Source organism: Myotis daubentonii, chromosome 1 (genome assembly GCF_963259705.1).
Source record: "Myotis daubentonii chromosome 1, mMyoDau2.1, whole genome shotgun sequence".
Lineage (NCBI taxonomy): Eukaryota > Metazoa > Chordata > Mammalia > Chiroptera > Vespertilionidae > Myotis > Myotis daubentonii.
In genome coordinates, this window is record NC_081840.1 from 91104293 (window position 1) to 91123988 (window position 19696).

Consider the following 19696-nt stretch of genomic DNA (forward strand, 5'->3'; position numbering starts at 1 on the left):
CCCCCTCCCCTTTAGGTCTTTTCTTACAACAGTGAATTCACATGAAATAAATTTAAAAGAACAACAGAAACCCCCAATACAATTTGCTATTTAAAGCAATTATGATTTAAAGCTACTCTTAAAAATAAGAGAAGGAAAATGGAATGAGATATGGGTTTGGGATTTTTTTTTAAACATTATTATTATTGGTTAGCGTTGACATATTTCCTCTGTTTCTTAGCGGGTGAAAATGTTTTAAACTGGCAAATGCACTCTTCAGAGATCCTTTTCCATCCCATCCACATGGAGAGGTTAAAGGTTCAATTTCATGGACTCTGTGCAGGCAGTGCTCTCACAGGATGCAAGAGTATTACCTGCAAGGATAGAATGCAGTTGTATAACAGACACATTCTTATTTCTCTTGTTTGTTTCTTTTCCTACTTTTAATGACCCTCTTTTGAATATTGGGCTGAACTATAAATTAAAAAACACGCTGGAAAGGATGTACAACTGAAGGCTGTGTATGTATATACAGTATGTCAAAAAGCCTTTATTTTTATACTTCAAATGCTCTAAATTAATAAAAAGTAATAATTACCATGTTATCTTTTATTTTTTATTTTCAAAATGCTTTAATAACATAGCCTCATGGTACAAATATCCCATAGAAATAGTTAAGAACAGGTGTCATCTACAACGTGCAGATATTTTTGGTGACTTTTGGCTACTGAAGTAGCATCATTTAAGGATGTAGATATAAAATCCTTTGGTTATATCAAGGCCAAGAAGATATTTTTTTGGAGTGCACGTTAGTACCGGAACCTTTGAAATGCTAAGAATGTACTTCTATTTTGAAACATTTTTCCTGAATAATACATATTTTAGCACTGCGAATATCATACTCCACACCTGTAGCTGTCACCAATAACTAATAACCTGGCAATGTACTTTACTTTGAATGTTCTTTTAAGAATAGCATAGGTAAGAGTTTTGAACACAGGCATTTGGGTACAAATACAGACAGCACACATGGGTCTAAGAAGTGGTTCCAAGTTGTGATTTAACATGAACATATTTCAGCAACAAAACTTGTTTTCAAAGGGAACTATGTGAAGAAAAGTAGTTTAATATAACTTCATGTTTTCTATTTGTCATAAAAGACTGCAAATATCAGAAGTTTAAAGTATGACCTGATTTAAACAACAGTACAAAATATAAAGTAGATTTAGAAAAATATAGCTGAAATGTTAATTATTACTAGAAAACTGAACAGATTTGCATTTTAACATAAAAGTGAACATATTAAAAAGGCATTTTAGTGCACCTTTAAAATACTTTATTTGTGACTTTTACATATTATTTATGGAAGAGTTAAATTTTTAAAAAACTTTAAATTTTGGCTTTTTTTTTTTTTTTTTACTTTAAGCATTTGTTGGCCTCTTGGGGAAAAATAATTATCAATACAATAGATTTTCATTGTGAACCAATGTAAATAAAACATAGGTCACAAAACTTATATTGCTTTTATGAAATATTTCTGACTTCTACACTATTTTTCTATATTCAGTTTGCATACCTAATTGCTTCATATCATTTTTATTCTTACAATTTTATGAATATGGCCATAACTACAGTCTCAAATTATCTAGAGATAATTTCTGAAGTATCAAAATAGATTCTGATCTTAGATTGTTTCCCCCTTTATAATTGTACATAAATTATAATTTATAACTGTATCAGATTAGCTGATGGATAGTTTCAAGGTGCTGTAGAGCAAATATGCATTATCTCCATTGGTAAAAACACGTCATAGGCAATCACCAGTTCTCCTGAAGCCATGAATAGGTATATTCATAAACCAGCAGCATCACTGCACCACCTAGAAAAGAAAAGAGCTGGCTCTTATCACAATCCTGTAAAACAGGGATGTCTTTCCCCCTGAGAAGTCCCACGCAACCCATCGGGCAGGGGCTGTTTAGAATCATCAGTTCTTGAGCTCCAATATATAGATATAAAACTACTGTGGAAAATTCTCAGAGCAAAATCAAGACCATCTTGAGTCTCCAAATACATTTTTCTCCCATGAGTTTCTGGAACTTTCATCATTTCTCATCAGATTCCTTTTCAGGCACTCTTAATTTTTAAAAGTAAATAAATATAGGCATTTAGTCATGTAAGGGCATGTGGCTTTCCTGCAAACAGAAGCCTTCAGGTTCTTCATATGTAGGCAAAGGATTTATCTTTTTCAGTCCATAATTAGCATTGTTGTAGTTGCATTCAAGAAGAAAATCTCTAAGATGGTGCTTGACGAATGAGGCTGCTTTTCTCTTACAGCTTTCAATTTGGATTGCAATGTGAAAAATAGCTTCTGAATATTAAAAAAATATGTATTGCAAAACTAAGCTAGCTTTCAACCTCCTTTTGTTTTCATTCCTTTTATCTGCCTAGGACATATATGGATTGCACTTGAAAATTTGGTAGTAGGGGTGGGTGTCATAAGAGCACCATTTGTCTTGGTAGAGAAGAGTTATATAACTGGCTGCAAAGAGGCTTGCTATGTAATATGTCAACAGGAATATGATACAGGAAAACAGGCACAACCCTGTTGAATACCTAGACATCAGAAGAGCATTTGTATGTGGGCGATTTTGTGTTCTATCTAATGCAGTAAATTGCACATGTTCTGTGTCCTTTAAGACAATCTCTATTTCTCCTTTCATGTCTGTGTGAAAACGATTACAAAATCAAAATATGGACAAATATCCTCAGCACAACTTAGAGAAGACTTGGCTGAATGAACAGAAGACTGACTTCTAACAGAAAGAAAGAGAACTTGATTTTAGTTCTTTTGTACACACTGCCATATGCTTTCTAAAAAACCTACAGGCTGCACATGTTTGTGTAACTTTATACCAAAGATAATTATCTGCCTGTAATTTTCATTTTTAACCCATGAAGATACTCTACTAGACCCGTAGAGTCTAGTCACTGCTGTAGCCCCCTTGGCGCTCTGGCAAGCGAGGAGGAACGCACTGCAGAGGGTTGTGGATATGTATGTAACTGCAGTGTTTACTCTTATTAACTATTCACAATGTAAGACAAGAACACACAGAACTGGGCTAGTCTACAGGCCAGGGATATTTGAAGTTTAAACCACAGACTTCAAGATTACCCCTTCATGCGAGGTATCTATCAGTAGCCACATAGAGTGCTAAGGCAGTTACAAAACACGATGAGATGCTTCTCCAGAATGAAGAATGGAAATTCCAGGCTCACCTCTCTCTCTCTCTCTCTCTCTCTCTCTCTCTCTCTCTCTCTCTCTCAAAAAAAATCATCTTACCTTACCTTTCTCTTTACCTTCTTTCATTTGAAGTTGGTAGGACTTGCACGTTTGGAATGAGAGTGAGGCCAGGTCTTAGAATGAGATTTCTAGTTACTCAGTATTGTTTAGCTTGGATAGAACATCCACAACAACCCTTTTCACTGGATTTAACACCACCACAACTCAGGATACCTCATGCAAAAACATTTTAAAAAGCCAACCAAACATTTGCATGCCTCTAACAAAACTTGGGGTCAGATTATTTAAAGAGTTTTGGATTTAGTTTCCAGCCAATTAGCATTTTAGTTAAACTCTCCAGGGTCATCACCCTTTTCGGGCCCACCCCCTCCTGAGAAAGCTGGGTTAGGGCCAGTCCTCTGATTTTCTCTAATGCTAGGTCTACTAGCAGGTTTTTACTGTGTGGTGAAGGAAAAACACCACATACAGAGAGAATTGCACTAAATCACCAATATTCTTATCATTGGGTCCTTTTTTTTTTTTTTTTACAATCGGGCCAAAGACTAACAGAAGGCAGGTCTGAATCTCAAATGTGAAGCAAAATCCATGCTTAAATGCCTAGAAAAGTTGGGATAGATGGATCTGGAATTGAGGAAGTGTTTTCTAAACACAAGAAAGTGTGAACTGTTTACCAGCTTCAATTTACAGACTTTGTTCTATATCCCAGGTTGGTAGAAATGCTGGTTCATTGGGTTGAGATTTAAGGGTAAATGTGTACATGTGTTAGTACAGTAGGAGAGGAGGACATTGCTGTTAACAGAGGAATAGGAAAAGGAGAGAAGGGAGGAGGAGGAGGAGGTTCTAGGAAACATTACCAGGATGTCTAAGTAGGTGAGTGTGGCCTGGTTAAAAAAAAAAAAAAAAAAAGTATATACTTCCGTACTTACTCACAAGGTTGCTTATAATCCAACACTATTTGCCCAGGCGGTTGAGTCTGTAGCAGTTATTTTCTTATCTATTTACATAGAGGCAGCTGACTCTCCCTGAGGGAATGGCAGCCAGTGTTTGTGGGCTGGTGTCCTGAGGTAAGGCCCTGAGCCAGGAGCCTCCACCACCAGGCAGAGACCAGGAAGGCGCACCCGGCTGCGCCTCACCACTCCCCAGAGGTGACCGTGAAGACAAGTGGCTCTTGCTGCTCATGGAGGCAAGGCTGCCTCCTTTTCTCTTTTTTGAAATGAAATTGAGGCAGGAACAAGGAGAGGGAGCACCAGGAAACTTTTATTGGGCTGGTCCCTCACCCACTGAAAATCCTCCCCTTCAGTCAGAAGCCAGAGTGTATGCACCTGGGTGCTCACTCAAGCTCCAACTGGCTGTGGATCCTTTCCTATTGACTTAAGCTGGGCTTTGGCTTCTATCAGCCTCCAGCGAGGCCATAAATAGTGCCTTATAAACAAAGATAGAACATTTCTAGTGGACGCAGTAAGTATTTTGAATACTCATAGGCAGCTCTATATCCTCAAGATTTCTGCCTTTCGCAGTGGAATAAACTTTTATTGTGTTGCTGTTAGACACAAATAAAAAAAAGACACTAGAACTTAATAAAGAAGGAAGGATATAAGTAATAAAAACACATTTACCTGGTCCAAGCCTCATAATCTTGGGAAGCAGGCCTTTGTACAAAGCTAAAATCCTATAAGTGAAAAGAAAAAAAAGCAACATTCTTTTTTTGAAAACAAAATGGAGTTGTACCTCAGCTCTACTGAAATGCTAACTCAGCATTTATAAAATATTTATTTGAAATTATCTTGCTAGATAGTCTCTGCAACAAATTGGACAAGGGGGAAGAGTTCATTAATTCTTCATTATCCAAGCTATGCTGGTCTTGTCCAATCAGAAATATGATTTTCATCACATGATGGCTTTTGCTTTCAAGACAGGCCTTACTTTCAAGACAGCTATGTATTTGGACAAAGTGACTTCTGTAATTGAATTTGAAAGACCAAAAACTCAGTCTTCACATAAGGAATTATGATGCAGTTTAGATCAAAATAATAAAAATCACTTGTTTACTTAGAATAAGACTTGGGTGAGGCAGGATCAAGAGACAAAAGTAAGACTTAAGAAAATTTTGACCAGCAGAATAAGGCACATATTTTAAAATTTTAAAAGAAAGATACTTTCACAGAACTCTCATGTTTAATTGTCCCAGGAGAATATGATTAAGTGGCATTTTGATTAGATTTACAGACAGAAGACAATGATTCTCTTGCCCATGTGTTAATAGGGCATACAATACGCAGTAACATTTTATGCAAACTGGCAAGCAAAAAGTGCATATTAGCATTCTAAGACAAAAATGCAGCATATTGTAGAGTGGCGGCTCACGGTTCTTGATGGTATAAGGATGTTCTGCTAACATCTCATTATTGCATTAGCTGGCGAAGTTTGTCATCTATTCCCCAGCGCTTCTCAGACACACCCCCAATTTAGGAGGGCTTAATGGCTCTCATCATAATGGAAGTATAATACGGTTTGGACAATCCTTGAGGGTTGCTCATTTATTAAGTTAAGAATGTGTTACCCTTCTTCCTGATAGACTGTGGCCATTGTTTTAAAACAGGTTCTGTACTTGATCTCTCCAGGAACTGGCTGAGGCCCTTGAATCCTACTTTTGGCAACATCAAAAGGGATGTTAATGACTGAGGCTATTGTTCCTGACAGAAGACCAATCCCAAATTTTCGCAAAAACTCCAAGGTTGGATCCTAAAAGAAAAGAAGAATACAATAACAGAAAGGGAAGCGGAAGCCCCTAAGTCGGTTAAACACTAAAGCAATATGTACTCAAGCAGAGCACTGCGCTCCCCGGCACCCTCCTGCTATTCCAGCGGAACACATTAGGACTTCCTAGGCTGGAACTTGTTTTCTTGACAATCCCATTGGCTATGTTTTTACACATGGTCTAAATTGCTGAAGTACACATTTCCTCACACAGGATTTATAAACACAGTTCATAAAGAAAGACTGGTATGGCATATGGGGATGATTTGTATAATTGGGCTTCACAATGTACTTAGTATTACTGTATCAAAACAGGAGAAATCCAAGCACACTATTAGCTAATTGGCCAGAATATTTTACAAATGACAGCAACTTCCACCATGAAGCCTACTAAAATGCTCATTTGTGTGTGGACCCCCAAACGTTAAATTAAATCAAGGCTACTCTCGGTCTGCTTCTATTCCCCTCCAGGTTTTTTGCATTTATTTTCACGTGTAGCTGATCCACTGTACTGAGAAGTGCTAGCTTCCTGTTATTAACAAACCAACTTGGGGAGGCCGCAAAACAGCCTGTGATATTCTGTGCATTATGAACAGTAGTAAGTCACTGGACTAATTGGCTAAAGAATTCACAACCCATTGTTCCCAAATCTTATTCTTCCTTCATAACAAAGGAAGAAAAAGAGAGAAAGTGAGAGAGAGAGAGAGAGAGAGAGAGAGAGAGAGAGAGAGAGAGGCTGAAGGGGGAGGGAAAGAGAGAGAGAGAAACATTTCTTCTTTCCATTTAAATTTAAGTCTTTACTTTGGTCTGATTTGATTTTCCACCCCTCCCTGCTCTGCTTTCTGACATCAAAGTATTTAATTAGGTCTTATGTGGGAGTCACTTTCCTTCAGCTTATTTTCATGCCCAGTGAGCTCACATTATGCTTTGTTATAATGAATTTTCTGGGAAGTCCTCATTATGTTTTCAGCCTCAGTTCTTGCCCTGAAGACAGGTCACCTCACATACCATAAGCTGCTGGTAGAGACCCCCCATCTGTCCTCTACCCTCTCTTTTGGTCAATATTTCAGAAGTGTCTTTACAGAGGAACAATTCAGTTATGCCACGATACTATTTTATCCAGCAGGAGAACTAAAAAGGGGAAATGTCTCTGCTTAATAAGAAATAAAAAATAAAACCAGGTCTAAGCATTGCATGCTTCTAGTTCTATGCAAGAAGAAAACCTCTGGAAGCTTTGAAATTTTCAACTGAACCAAGAGCCAGATACCATCACAGAAACTCCTATGTGGCTAGATATAAAAAGCGAGAGGTTCGGTAATAATTCTTGGATCCAGGCCATACAGGTGCCGGTAGGTTTAAAGGGATTTAAAAACCAACAGGGTGTTTCAACAGGAAAAACAATGCAGTGAGTGCAGTGTGAGTGAGGTGTGTTTAAATAATCCCCTCCCCCCCACCTTTTCTCTTTACAAGGAGAGAAAAATGCCTTTATGTTACCCTTCTCCATTATGGCCCAGAGGTGGAACTGGAGCTCCGGAGGGCAGTGGATCCAGGACCAGCTCTGGCTGTCTGACCTTGCCCAAGTCCCACAGAGCCTGGTGTGTAGAAGGGATGTTTTTAACACCTGCCTTACCTTTGAACTGTATGATTTTTCTGAGAAATAAAAACAATAATAGCAATAAAAGTCCTATGTGTTGTACAAGCCTGGCAGAAAATGGGTAGTAGTATTATGAAGCCTGTTTTCTAAAGACTGAAAACACCCTGTAATAAGACTCTCTCATGGTGTCTCTGAGGCAGCCGAGCTCTCTTTCTATTTCACTTGAGGACACGAATGAAAAGGAGGGTTGTACGCACATTGTCCTTCTGGGAAGTCCAGGGAACTTGTCAAACATCCAGCCTCTCCTATCTCCCGATGTGTGTGTGTGTTTTTTTTAAATATACCCTTTTTGATTTCAGAGAGGAAGGGAGAGGAAAAGAGAGAAACATCAATGATGAGAGAGAATCATTGATCGGCTGCCTCCTGCACATCCCCCACTGGGGGATCAAGCCTGCAACACAGGCGTGTGCCCTTGACCAAATCAAACCTGGGACCCTTCAGTCCACAAGCTGACACTCTATCCACTGAGCCAAACCAGTTAGGGCTCTCCTGATGTGTTTGCTGAGGATGAGAATTGAAGGTGAAGGTCACGGTGCTTGAGACACTGTTGGAGACCAAAACCTAAAGTCTTCAAGCCATCATAGTGTCCCCTGGCACTATGTCCTGACTCTGTGTTTTCTATACATTTCCCACAGTAGTTCCCAAATCCAGCTGTGCATCAGAATCACCTGGGGGCTTTTCAAAATACGGATGCCTGGGCCCCACCTCCAACCTACTTTGAGTTCCCAGATCAGATTCACCTGGAAAAGTGTCTAAAAGTTGTTTAAAAGACTTCTGAAGCTGCTAGGCTGAGGATCCATGTCCGGAATCATTGATTTTGATATTTCATGCAGGCAAAGCACATGGTCAGTTGCTCTCCCTCTGGGCATTCTAGGAAGGAGAAGTCTTCTTGAGATGACCAAGAGGTATCCCTTGCCACCTGGACAGTCTCTTCCTCTGAGACCATGGTCTGCTTTATGTAGCAAGTTGGCCTGGGGGAGCCCGCTCAGCTTGCCTCCGCTTTCTTTGCTACATGTCATCTACCATCCTGAAATGAATGCAGCCTCTCAGATGCCTCTCTTCTTCATCCCCTTCATGCTACTCCCACTGCTCTGGCTTTCGTTCAGATCCCCATTACCTTCATCAGGTCTTGCTTTATCCTTGCCCTTTATTGTCTACTAGGGGCCCGGTGCACGAAATTTGTGCACTGGGTGTGTGTGTGTGGGGGGGGAGTGTCCCTCAGCCCAGCCTGCCCCCTCTCACATACTGGGAGCCCTCAGGCATTGACCCCCATTACCCTCCAATCGCAGGATCGGCCCCTTGCCCAGGCCTGACGCCTCTGGCCTAGGCGTCCGGCCTGGGCAGCGGGGACCTGCAGTGGCAGCGGGGGGCGCCGTGATCGCGCGGGCTCCGCCCCTGCCCCTGCAGGATGCCTCTGGCTGAGGCATCCGGCCCGGGCAGCGGGGACCCACAGATGCAGCGGCCCTGCGATCATGGGCTTCGCTTTAGGCCCAGGCAAGGGACCCCTAGCTCCTGGGACTGCCAGCTTCGACCGTGCCCAGCTCCCATCGCTGGCTCCACCCCTACTTCCTGCTATCACTGGCCAGGGCGGCAAAGACGCCTGATTCTCCGATCATGGCTAGGGGGCAGGGCAAAGGCGGCCCCAGGGCCGCCTTTGCCCTGCCCCCCAGTTCTTAGCTCCCCCCTGGGTTTCCAATCACTGTCAGTGGCAGGGGGCTTCTTCCTGCTTTCCCTTTCGCCTCCCTGCATTGTGCCTACATATGCAAATTAACTGCCATCTTGTTGGCAGTTAACTGCCAATCTTAGTTGGCAGTTAACTGTCAATCTTAGTTGGCAGTTAACTGCCAATCTTGGCAGTTAATTTGCATATAGCCCTGATTAGCCAATGAAAAGGGTATCGTCGTACGCCAATTACCATTTTTCTCTTTTATTAGTGTTGATTCTTCTCAGTGCCACCAGGATTCTGTGTTATAAAAACAGATCTGCTTTGGGTATCTCTATACTCAGAGACCTCAATTCTTCCTCACTGCATGGAGAGGAAAGCAAAGCTCCCCACTTGGCTTTTGGTTTCTTTCCTACAACATGCTTCCATCTTATCTTTGTAGCCTCAAGTTCTAAACCTTCACCCCAAACCCATATTATGGTCACACTGGCTAAATCATAATATCATAAATTTATACCAAGCTTTTTTCTAATTCCATGCTTTCCTTCAGACTGTCTCCCTAAACTAGAATGTCCTTCTCCATCATATTCACCTACACCAGGGTCCAACTTAAATCTCACATTGCTCAGGAGACTTTTATGGATCCCTGTCAAAATTGATTTCTCCTGAAACACTGTGTGAATAATCATTGTCCTTGCTATGGTTCAACTTGTGTTTGGTTTATTTTTGCTGTGCCTATCTTCCCTATTGGAGTATGAGTCGGCACAGCATAGAAGCATGTGTTATTCCTCTTTGTGTCATCTCTTGCACAGTGTATACAGTAGGAACTAAATAAATGTCTGCTGACTAGCCTATCACCACACTTACTTATTTTTACAGAAACAATGAGAATTAAGCTTAATTTGTAATCACTATTTCTCAAGACTCAGTGTCTTTTAGTCTGGAAATGAACCTCTATTAGAATTTTACATTTCTGTCTTTCTGTCCAGAGGCATTAATATGGGGGCATGAGAAAACACTGGGCAAAGTGGAATATTTGAGGATAAATGAATTATCGAGAGTCTCAGGTCACAGAGTCAGGCCTGGGGTTTACTAGATGCCATTGCTCAGTGACTCACAGAAGGAACCATAACATGGCAGACTGACCAGAGTTTAGCAAAAGAATGTAATGGGCACAGAGTAGATCTTGTAATATTACTCTTTGGGCTATTCTTTCTTACACTTCCTGCTTTTCCCCCTAGTAGAGAGAAGCACCCTTTTGCCTCAGGAATGAGGATTGTTGTAGCAGGACTACAAAGAGAGAGAAAAAGGTAACATTCAGTGGTTTTGGTTTTTAAATTAGGCTCTTCCATGTATTAATCAGTTAATTTTCATAATCTTGGAGATAAGAATTGTTACTATTATTCCTATTTTACAGATGCATATATTTAATCCAAAGATTAAAGTATGAGAAGGGAATTTGAGTAAACTCAAGACTGCCTTAGTGCATATGTTTTTTACTGATACTTCTGAGGGTCAGGGGGTGGGCTGGTGGAGGAGGTGTCAAGAGCCTCCTGAAATTATAAGCAATGTGTAAATGGGCTTTTCTGGAGAGAGTGTCCATAGATTTTATCAGGCTCATAAAATTTAAAAACAACTTCATGAAACCATTTCCCCAACCAATAAATTTAAAAGGAAAGAAAAGGGCAGTGCAGAGTAGAAAACATGGGGCCTGAAAATAGGAAGCCCTCATTTTTACAGGGGTTATCAGGCAATTCACTTTAGTGAAAAGATTTCTGTGCATGTTTCTTTCTGGAGTCAGATTACTCATACTTCTACTATATCTATGACCCCAGTGGTTCTCAAAGTGTGGTCCCCAAAACACCATTATTGGTATCATGTGGGAACTCATTAGAAATGAATATTGAGGTTCTACTCCAGGCCTAATGAATCCAAAACTCTGGGGATAAAGCCCAGCAATCTGTGTAAACAGTCCTCCAAATTATTCTGATGGATGCTAAAGCCTGAGAACTACTGCTTAACTGAGATTATGGTCCATCACCTTGGATCCTTGGGCCCAATAAGTGATGCTTCAAGAGGCTCTGGATGTGCTGGGAAGAATTTTAAATATTTCTTTGGTGGGAGCAAGGCTTTGTTTCTTTAAGGCTGTAGAACTAAAGGCAATGCTGTTAACTGTTTCACCTCTCCTATTCCCAGCTCAGTCCAAAGCAAGAATGCACACATCTGTGAAGTTGTTGGGCCTCAGTGATACTCATCATGAAGTCAAAATGGGTCATTCTGTACTGGCTATCAGAAAATCACTCCAACATTACTGTCAACACCATAGCAACAAGTAACAACAACAACAAAATAATAGCAAAATAAACAGGAGCCTTAAAATAATAAACATGTGATGATATTTGTATTATTTTTCAAAATTTTCATTATGAGAAATAATGGTACTGTTAATAATAGTTACTTATTATAAAAGACTAGAGGCCCAATGCACAAAGTTCGTGCAAGGGGCTCGACCCTTGCATCTCCGGCTTCATCTGGAAGGTCGTCTGGAAAGATGTCAGGAAGGTCGTTTGGCTACCTGGTCTAATTAGCATATTATGCTTTTATTATTATAGATAATGTAACATACAAAAATATTCAAGACATATGCATTGTGTAAGAACCCTAGGAATTAGGTATATAACAGCATTGCACAGACAAAGACATAAAACAAGTCAAGGACATGAGAAAAGTCCAAGGTCACACTGGTTATAAGAGGTAGAGCCTGGATTTGAACTCAGGTTGATCTGACTTCCAATAATATGTGCTTAATCATTACATCCTATTGCTTTTCATCCATAATTTATTTGTATGTATTCATCCAACAGATATTTATTGGCTATCTATATATGCCTGGTCCTACACTGGGTGCTAGAGTTGAGTGTGAAGGTAAATGGTCCAGAGACGGGGTGGAGGTGGGTGTATAATCAAGTATCACAGTACAATCTAATGAACACGAAAGTGGAAGAATGAACAAAGTGTAAGGGAAAACATGCAGGAGGGAGAAGGAAGTTACTCCTGGGCTTTCACTGTCAGTACCCTGTGAGAAAGCACCTAGCTTCTGCCTCTGAAAAATGTGGTCATGCCCCGCAGATGTGGCTCAGTGTTGAGCACTGACCTATTCCCAGTCAGGGCATGTGCTGGGTTGTGGGCTCGATCCCCAGGAGGGGGTGTGCAGGAGGCAGCCGATCAATGATTCTCTCTCATCATTGATGTTTCTATCCCTCTCTCCCTCTCTCTTCCTCTCTTTGAAGTAAAAAGCAAACAAAACAACACACACAAAAACAACAACAAAAAAAACACGTAGTCGCTTGTTGGGTGCTTAGGAAGTCAAGAGAAAACATCTTATTACTATAAGTCACCATGCATTAGCTGAATGGCTGGCCCTCTGGCCTTGAGAATCACGTTATCTGGAATATTATTTTTCCCTTTCCAGTAGTTTATTTTAAAACTGGTAAAAGATGATGATGATAATGCTAAGACACTCACTATGTGCCCGGCTCTTTGTTAAGCACTTTCTATATATATTGAAGACTCACAACATCCCTAAGCAGATGAGGTAGTTGAGGCTTACAGAAATTTCCTACCTTCAAGGGGATATAATTTTGAGTTAGTCAAAAGAGAGTCAAGATTATATTATTTAGAAGTGAAGAAGCCAAAATATTGAGGAGCCCTGAGACTGTCAGGGATCAACAAGTAGAATTAGAGGCATATGTTTGCCTTTCAAAGCTGTAGTCTAATTCAACATCCAAGGAGATCATCTTTCAGTCCAAGGAAAGACTTAAGTGGTAGAAAATAAAATCCTAGCATCACAAGGTTAAAAGTGAACTCAGAGTGCCACTTAACCTAAGGAGTGACATCCGCAGGATGGCAGCGTAGGAAGCCTTAGGCCCTCTTTCCTCCCACAAACACACCGATTCAGTAACATGTCATGAACAAATTCTCTGTGTGAGAAATCTAAAAATTAGTTGGAAGTTTCCTGTACCCTGGGTGAACACAAAACTAGACTCATGGACATTCCCATCAGAGTTCCCACCCCCAGTATAGTGCTATACAATCAGGAAGACTTTCTAGTTCCCAGCTTCTCCCAGGGGAGGGAAGAAATTGGTTTGCATGTCTAGCACCTCAACTTTTCTTCGGAGATTCTCCAAAGGATTGGCTTCTGTATTGCCAGGCTTGGAGCTCTGATGGGTTCAGCACAGCCTAGCCACCTGCAGGAGAATGGAGATGACGACATGGGCTAGTAGATGCCATAGGTCCTTCCCTCCTCTTAACACAGAGTAAGAGGATAAAAATCCCAGCTTTAAGCTTCCCCATTGGGAGGCAAAGAGTTCGTCTGTGCACCCAATACCCCAACTTCTCTGGGGCTTCCCAAAGAGATGGCATCTTTCTTTCCAGTTTTGAAGTCCTGATGAGACCACTGCAGTCTAGCCACCTGGGGGAGCACTGAGATGGAGGTTTGGACTGGTAGACATTATAGCTCTCCCCTTGCTCAGAGCAGACAAAAAACAATAGCTTCCTTCTTCTCCCTGGGGTAGAGAAAGAGTTGGCACAGACCTCTAGAGCCCTCTAGTCAGATTGAATTGAGAGGATCTTCTCCTTCATGAAGATTTTCTCCTGTATGAGGCCAGTCCATGAATTATGAGAAAGATGTCTGCCTTTTATAATACACACACACACACACACACACACACACACACACACACACACACAAGACCAGGAATAGTCAAATCAATCCTGAGAAAGAATAACAAAGCTGGAGGTATCACACTTCCTGATTTCAAAATATATTACAAAGCGACAGTAATCAAAGCAGTATGACACTGGAATAAAGTCAAATGTATAGACCAATGCAACAGAACAGTGAAGCCAGAAATAAATCCAATAAATCTTGAATAAAGGTTCCAAGAATACAAAATGAGGAAAGGATAGTCTTCAACAAATGGTGCTGGAAAAACTGGATATCCACATACAAAGGAATGAAATTGAACCCTTATATTACACCATACACAAAAATCAATTAAAAATGAATCAAATACTTAAACATAAGACCTGAAACCATAAAACTCCTGGAGGACAACATGTGGGAAAAACTTCATGATATTGGTCTTGGCAATGATTTCATGAATATAACACCAAAAGCACAGGAAACAAAAACAAAAATAGACAAGTGATACTATGTCAAACTAAAAGCTTCTGAATAGCAAAGGAAACAAAAGAGTAAAAAGGTAACCTGTGGAATGGGAAAAAATATTTGCACACCATATATCTGATGAGGCATTAGTATCTAAAATATACAAGGAACTCCTCCTCAACTCAATACCAAGAAAACAAATAGCAAGATTTTAAAATGGTTAAAAGACTTGAATAGTTATTTCTCCAAAGAAGACATACAAATGGGCAACATGTATTTGAAAACTACTCAATGTTACTAAGCACTTGGGAAATGTACATCAAACCACAATGAGATGCCACTTCTTACTCTCATAATGGCCACTATTAAAAAAACAAAAGACAATAAGTGCTGGAAAGGATGTAGAGAAATTGGAACCCTGTATATTGCTTGTGAGAATGGAAAATGGTGTAGCCCCTAAACAAGTCATGAACAAATTCTGGTGGGTTCATCACAGCCTGAAGGTTTCTCAAAAGTTAAAAATAGAACTATTATATGAGCAATATCACTTCTGGGTATTTATCCAAAAGAATTGAAATTCGGATGTCAAAAAGATATCAGCAACTCCTATGTTCACTGTAGCACTATATCCAATGTGTCGAAACAACCTAAATGTCCATTGACAGATGAATAGATACAGAAAATGTGATATACACATACAATGGAATACTATTCATCTTTAAAAAGGAGAAAATTCTGCAATATGTGACAACATGGATGAACCTTGAGGGCACTATGCTAAGCGAAATAAGCAAACCACAGAAAGACAGATCCTGCATAATTCCACTTATATGAGGAATCTAAAATAGTCAAATTCATAGAATCAAAGAGTGGAATGGGTAGCCAGGGGCTGGGGAAGGGGAAATGGGGAGTTACTAATCAATTGGCTGAAGTTTCATCTACATAAGATGAGCAAACTCTAGTGACATTGAACCAATAGTCAACAATAACACACTTAAAAATTTGTTGAGAGCAGATCTCATATTAAGCGTTTTTAATATAATAAAATAAAAGAATTGTTAAAATTGATGGAAAGAAGACTGTCACTTAGCCCAAGTAAAATATTTAAGATGGATCACATATTAAATATATAAATGGATATTAATGTTGATGAAAAATCTATGGTTATTAAAATTCCAACTGTCATCAATCAAAAACCTTTCTGTGTTTCTAACCCACATTCTTCATGCATAAGCATAAACTATTTTACTCTCATTTTGTTTTGCTCAATTGCAAGGGCAATCAACTGTCACCATTCTTGATGTAATCCATCAGGATTTAAAAATCATTATTAAAATATCCTTTTCTTCCTCATGCTTAAAAACACAGCAGCTCCTTTTAAATATTTATTTCTAAATAGTACATGTTATTTCCTCATCTACAGATGAATTTTATTCTTTTCTTTTAAATATTTTTCAACTTTTCTCATAAAATATGGAATTTATAACTAAACTGGAGCTGAGTAGCCTGAAATCTTAAGGCATATTACATGCATTGATAGCAATACAAAATCAAATATTCATAGTTTAAAAAATAATAATTCCTCTGCAAACATTTTAAGGCTGAGGTTAACATTCCATTTTACAAATGAGAAAACTAAGACAGAGAGAAGGTATAACTTACCAAAAAGATATGGCTAGTTGAAAAATACCAGGTCTCTTACCAGAACTCTCTGGCTGTTTCCATCACATTGTGATGTTTTCGTGAATGAAAAGGTGAAGAGATGTATTTACCAGCCTTCTTCAGGATGACGGATGTATTTCCCTGACAGGACATATTATTTATAGATTCCCGAAAGCTTAACAAGAATCACTAGTAAGTGATTCTAAAATGTTGGCAGTCATGATGTTTTACAACTTCTAAAAATTCAATGCAAGGTACCAAGTCATCAGAAATGGGACCATACAACTCAGATAATAACATTCAATTCAGTAAATATCTGTAATTTAACCACTTAATCTAACTATATAGCCAAGAGTTAAAGACAGCATCAATAATTTAAGGCTGTGGCACTTAAGGAGTTAATATGCACAGAGACAAAATATCTTGATCCAAAAAAAGCATATGCCTCCCTTTTTCCCTTCCCTGGCATGAGCTTTGATGCATTGCTTAGTGAATGGCCAGCTGGCTGGCTAGCTAGATAAACAGAGAACCTTTGCCCATCTTGCAGGCCGTTGTGATTAAGGTTTGGCATCTTTAAGAAGACATTCCATACAGAGACATGCCAGAAGGAAGATGGGGAAGTAGAAATTGTTAGTTAGTGAGGACCAGGGGTATGAAGGAGAAGCCTGATGCTTTCTACCAGGTAACATTGAACAGAGTTCATTGAAAGGAGTGTGGCATTAATATATATATACTGAGTAGCCAGATTATTATGACCACCTGACATTTGTAGGCAAATTAGCTATAATTTCTCACTGAAGTTGCTAGAGGGCCAGACCATTATAAATAGGGAAGCAGGTTGTTTACCACAACAGTAGAAGTGATTTTTTTTCTGAAGATATGGGTAAACAACGCAACTTAACAGCCTTTGAATGTGGGATATATATTATTATGAGTGGCCAGATTATTATGACTACCTGACATTTATAGGCAAATTAGCCGTACACTGCATCGTATGGGATATGGAAGCCGAAGGCCTGTTTGAACACCTTTGCTGTCTGCAGTTACCAAGATAAAACATCTCCAATTCGCACAGGAACACAAGGATTGGACAGTCGAGCATTGGAAAAAAGTTATGCGGTCCGATGAATCACGTTTCCAGTTGCATCATGCAGATGGCAGAGTGAGAATTTGGCAGAAACAGCATGAAAGCATGCACCCCACATACATGAGTACAACCCTTCAAGCTGATGGGGGCAGTGTTATGGTTTGGGGCATGTTTTCCTGGCATGATTTGGGCCCTTTAATTCGTGTGGAACAATGTCTGAATAGCACAACATACCTAAGTATCATTGCTGATCAGGTTCATTCTATCATGTTGATGGCATATCCCAATGGAGATGGCTTCTTCCAACAAGACAGTGCGCCATGCTACGGTGCTCATATTGTGCAGGAGTGGTTTCAAGAACATGAGGGAGACTTTACCTTGCTTAGGTGGCCCCCACAATCACCAGATCTCAATCCAATTGAGCATTTGTGGGACGAAGTTAAAAGAGCCATCAGGCAGCTGGTTCCACAACCATCAAATCTCACAGAACTGGACAGTGCTATTCATCAGGCCTGGTGTCAGATTCCTCGCATCACCTTTCAACATCTCGTGGAGTCAGTGCCAAGAAGAATCTCCTCAGTATTGAAGGCAAAAGGTGGCCCAACGAAGTTCTGATGTGGTGGTCATAATAATCTGGCCACTCAGTATATATATATATATATATATATATATATATATATATATATATATATATATATATATCCCATTCAAAGGCTGTTAAATCACATTGTTTACCCATATCTTCAGAAAAAAAATCACTTCTACTGTCATGGTAAACAACCTGCTTCCCTATTTATAATGGTTTGGCCCTCTAGCAACTTCAGGGCAAAATTATAGCTAATTGGCCTACAAACGTCAGGTGGTCATAATGATCTGGCCACTCAGTGTAATATATATATATTAACATATAGTCTTTGAATCTTCCTACCTCATGTCAGCCTAAATCACATTTCCTCTTCTCTCTGCAATTCACTCACCCTTTAATTCTTCCTGGTACCACACCAAATCTGAGATCCTTGCTATTTTAGCTTTGAGTCATTTTCACTGAGTTCCTAAAGACCTAACTTGAAATCAGTATATTCTGGTAACTCAGACAACCTTAAAATGAGAACATGGAGAGAAGTGTTCTCTGTTCAGGATTGGCCTTGGATGATCCTAGGTGGATATAATGTTGCTTTTCAAAAATTGATAAAATAGACTTGCTATTTGAAGAACTGAAATTATTGTTCAGAAGTGACTGAAAGAGGTTGCCATAAATGCTTTGGATAAAAAAAAAAACCTAAAGGCACTATGGTCAAAACTAAAGACTCCTAGGAGTCACATGATTTTCAGGGTATCACAAAACATCTCTTTGCAGAACTCTTTTATTCTTCTCCTTCTTCCCTGAGTGGGAGAGTAGATTGCTTGATGATGAGAATGTCAGATGATTCAAAAAGAATTGAACATTTTAATAAATCTATTACTCGGAAATTAGATTACATATAAACATGTGGTCAAACCAATTTTAATAGGCTGTATCACAGTTATTTCCACAATATTACAAATGATTAGTTTGTGCTAACAGAACATATCAATTCTATACTTAAATTTATCACTATCAATAGTTTGGGGTTTATGATACAGTCCTTCATTTTCTCAAGGCTGTAATCAAGAGGTGATACAAACATGAAGTTCGTGATATATGAAGAAACTGCAGAAGACCCATCCTAGTAATACATTTTTGAAAGTTTCATTTTCTTTTGAATCATCCTTGATTTCAGAAAACCACTTGAAAAAGTCTCCTATGTTATCCTGATTAATAGACATTGAATTCATAAAATACTGAATGGAGGATGGATGGGAGAATAGATGGAGAAGCCTCATCTAGCTGAACAAAATGGTTCTGTAAAAGATGCATCCATATAGCAGCCTGAAGAGGGGCTGGATGAACCTGGTAAAGATGTGGAAGGCCTGCTCTTTGCATCTGCTGGTGACACAGGCTGGGTGAGGAAGCTAGAATGATAGATGAGGGACTCCACGTCATCTAAAAATTATCACCACAGGCTCCAGCACTGGGCTGAACCCACAGGATTAAATTTAATCATAATGAGTACAAACTGCACAAGTTCAAGATGAGAGAATCTTGACTTGACTGCTGTTCATGTAATCTTGGACCTTAAATGACCATAAAGATTTATACATGCTAACATCTAGATGTAAAAGCAACACCCATTCACCACCCTCCAAAACCCTGACAAATACCCCAAGAATTCATCTCTGTCCAATCTTTGGCTGCATTAAGAAAGATGTGTGTTCAGATCACAAACACACATCTGAACACAGATCCTAGTGTTGATCCTAGTGTACTCTGAATTGATCAACTTAAAGCTGTAGTACTGTGTTTAGTTCTAACACTGACATTGACAAATATGATACATTTATAG

General features: G+C 39.5%; 1 protein-coding gene across 3 annotated transcripts in view; it reads right to left on the minus strand.

Moving 5' to 3' along the window:
- The window catches only part of SLC25A21 (solute carrier family 25 member 21), a 553761-nt gene that overhangs the window by 433 nt on the left and 533632 nt on the right, over nt 1–19696 (minus strand). The window contains exons 8-11 of one of the 3 annotated variants that reach the window (XM_059710855.1): nt 5841–6022; nt 4897–4949; nt 1801–1858; nt 9–353 (exon numbers count right to left, since the gene is read on the minus strand). In XM_059710855.1, coding sequence (XP_059566838.1) covers nt 350–353; nt 1801–1858; nt 4897–4949; nt 5841–6022 — 297 coding nt within the window. In that variant the 3' untranslated portion in view covers nt 9–349. Of the gene's footprint in view, nt 1–8; nt 354–1373; nt 1859–4896; nt 4950–5840; nt 6023–19696 lie in introns of those variants that run through there. The other 2 variants (XM_059710859.1, XM_059710865.1) reach the window with 2 other exon arrangements.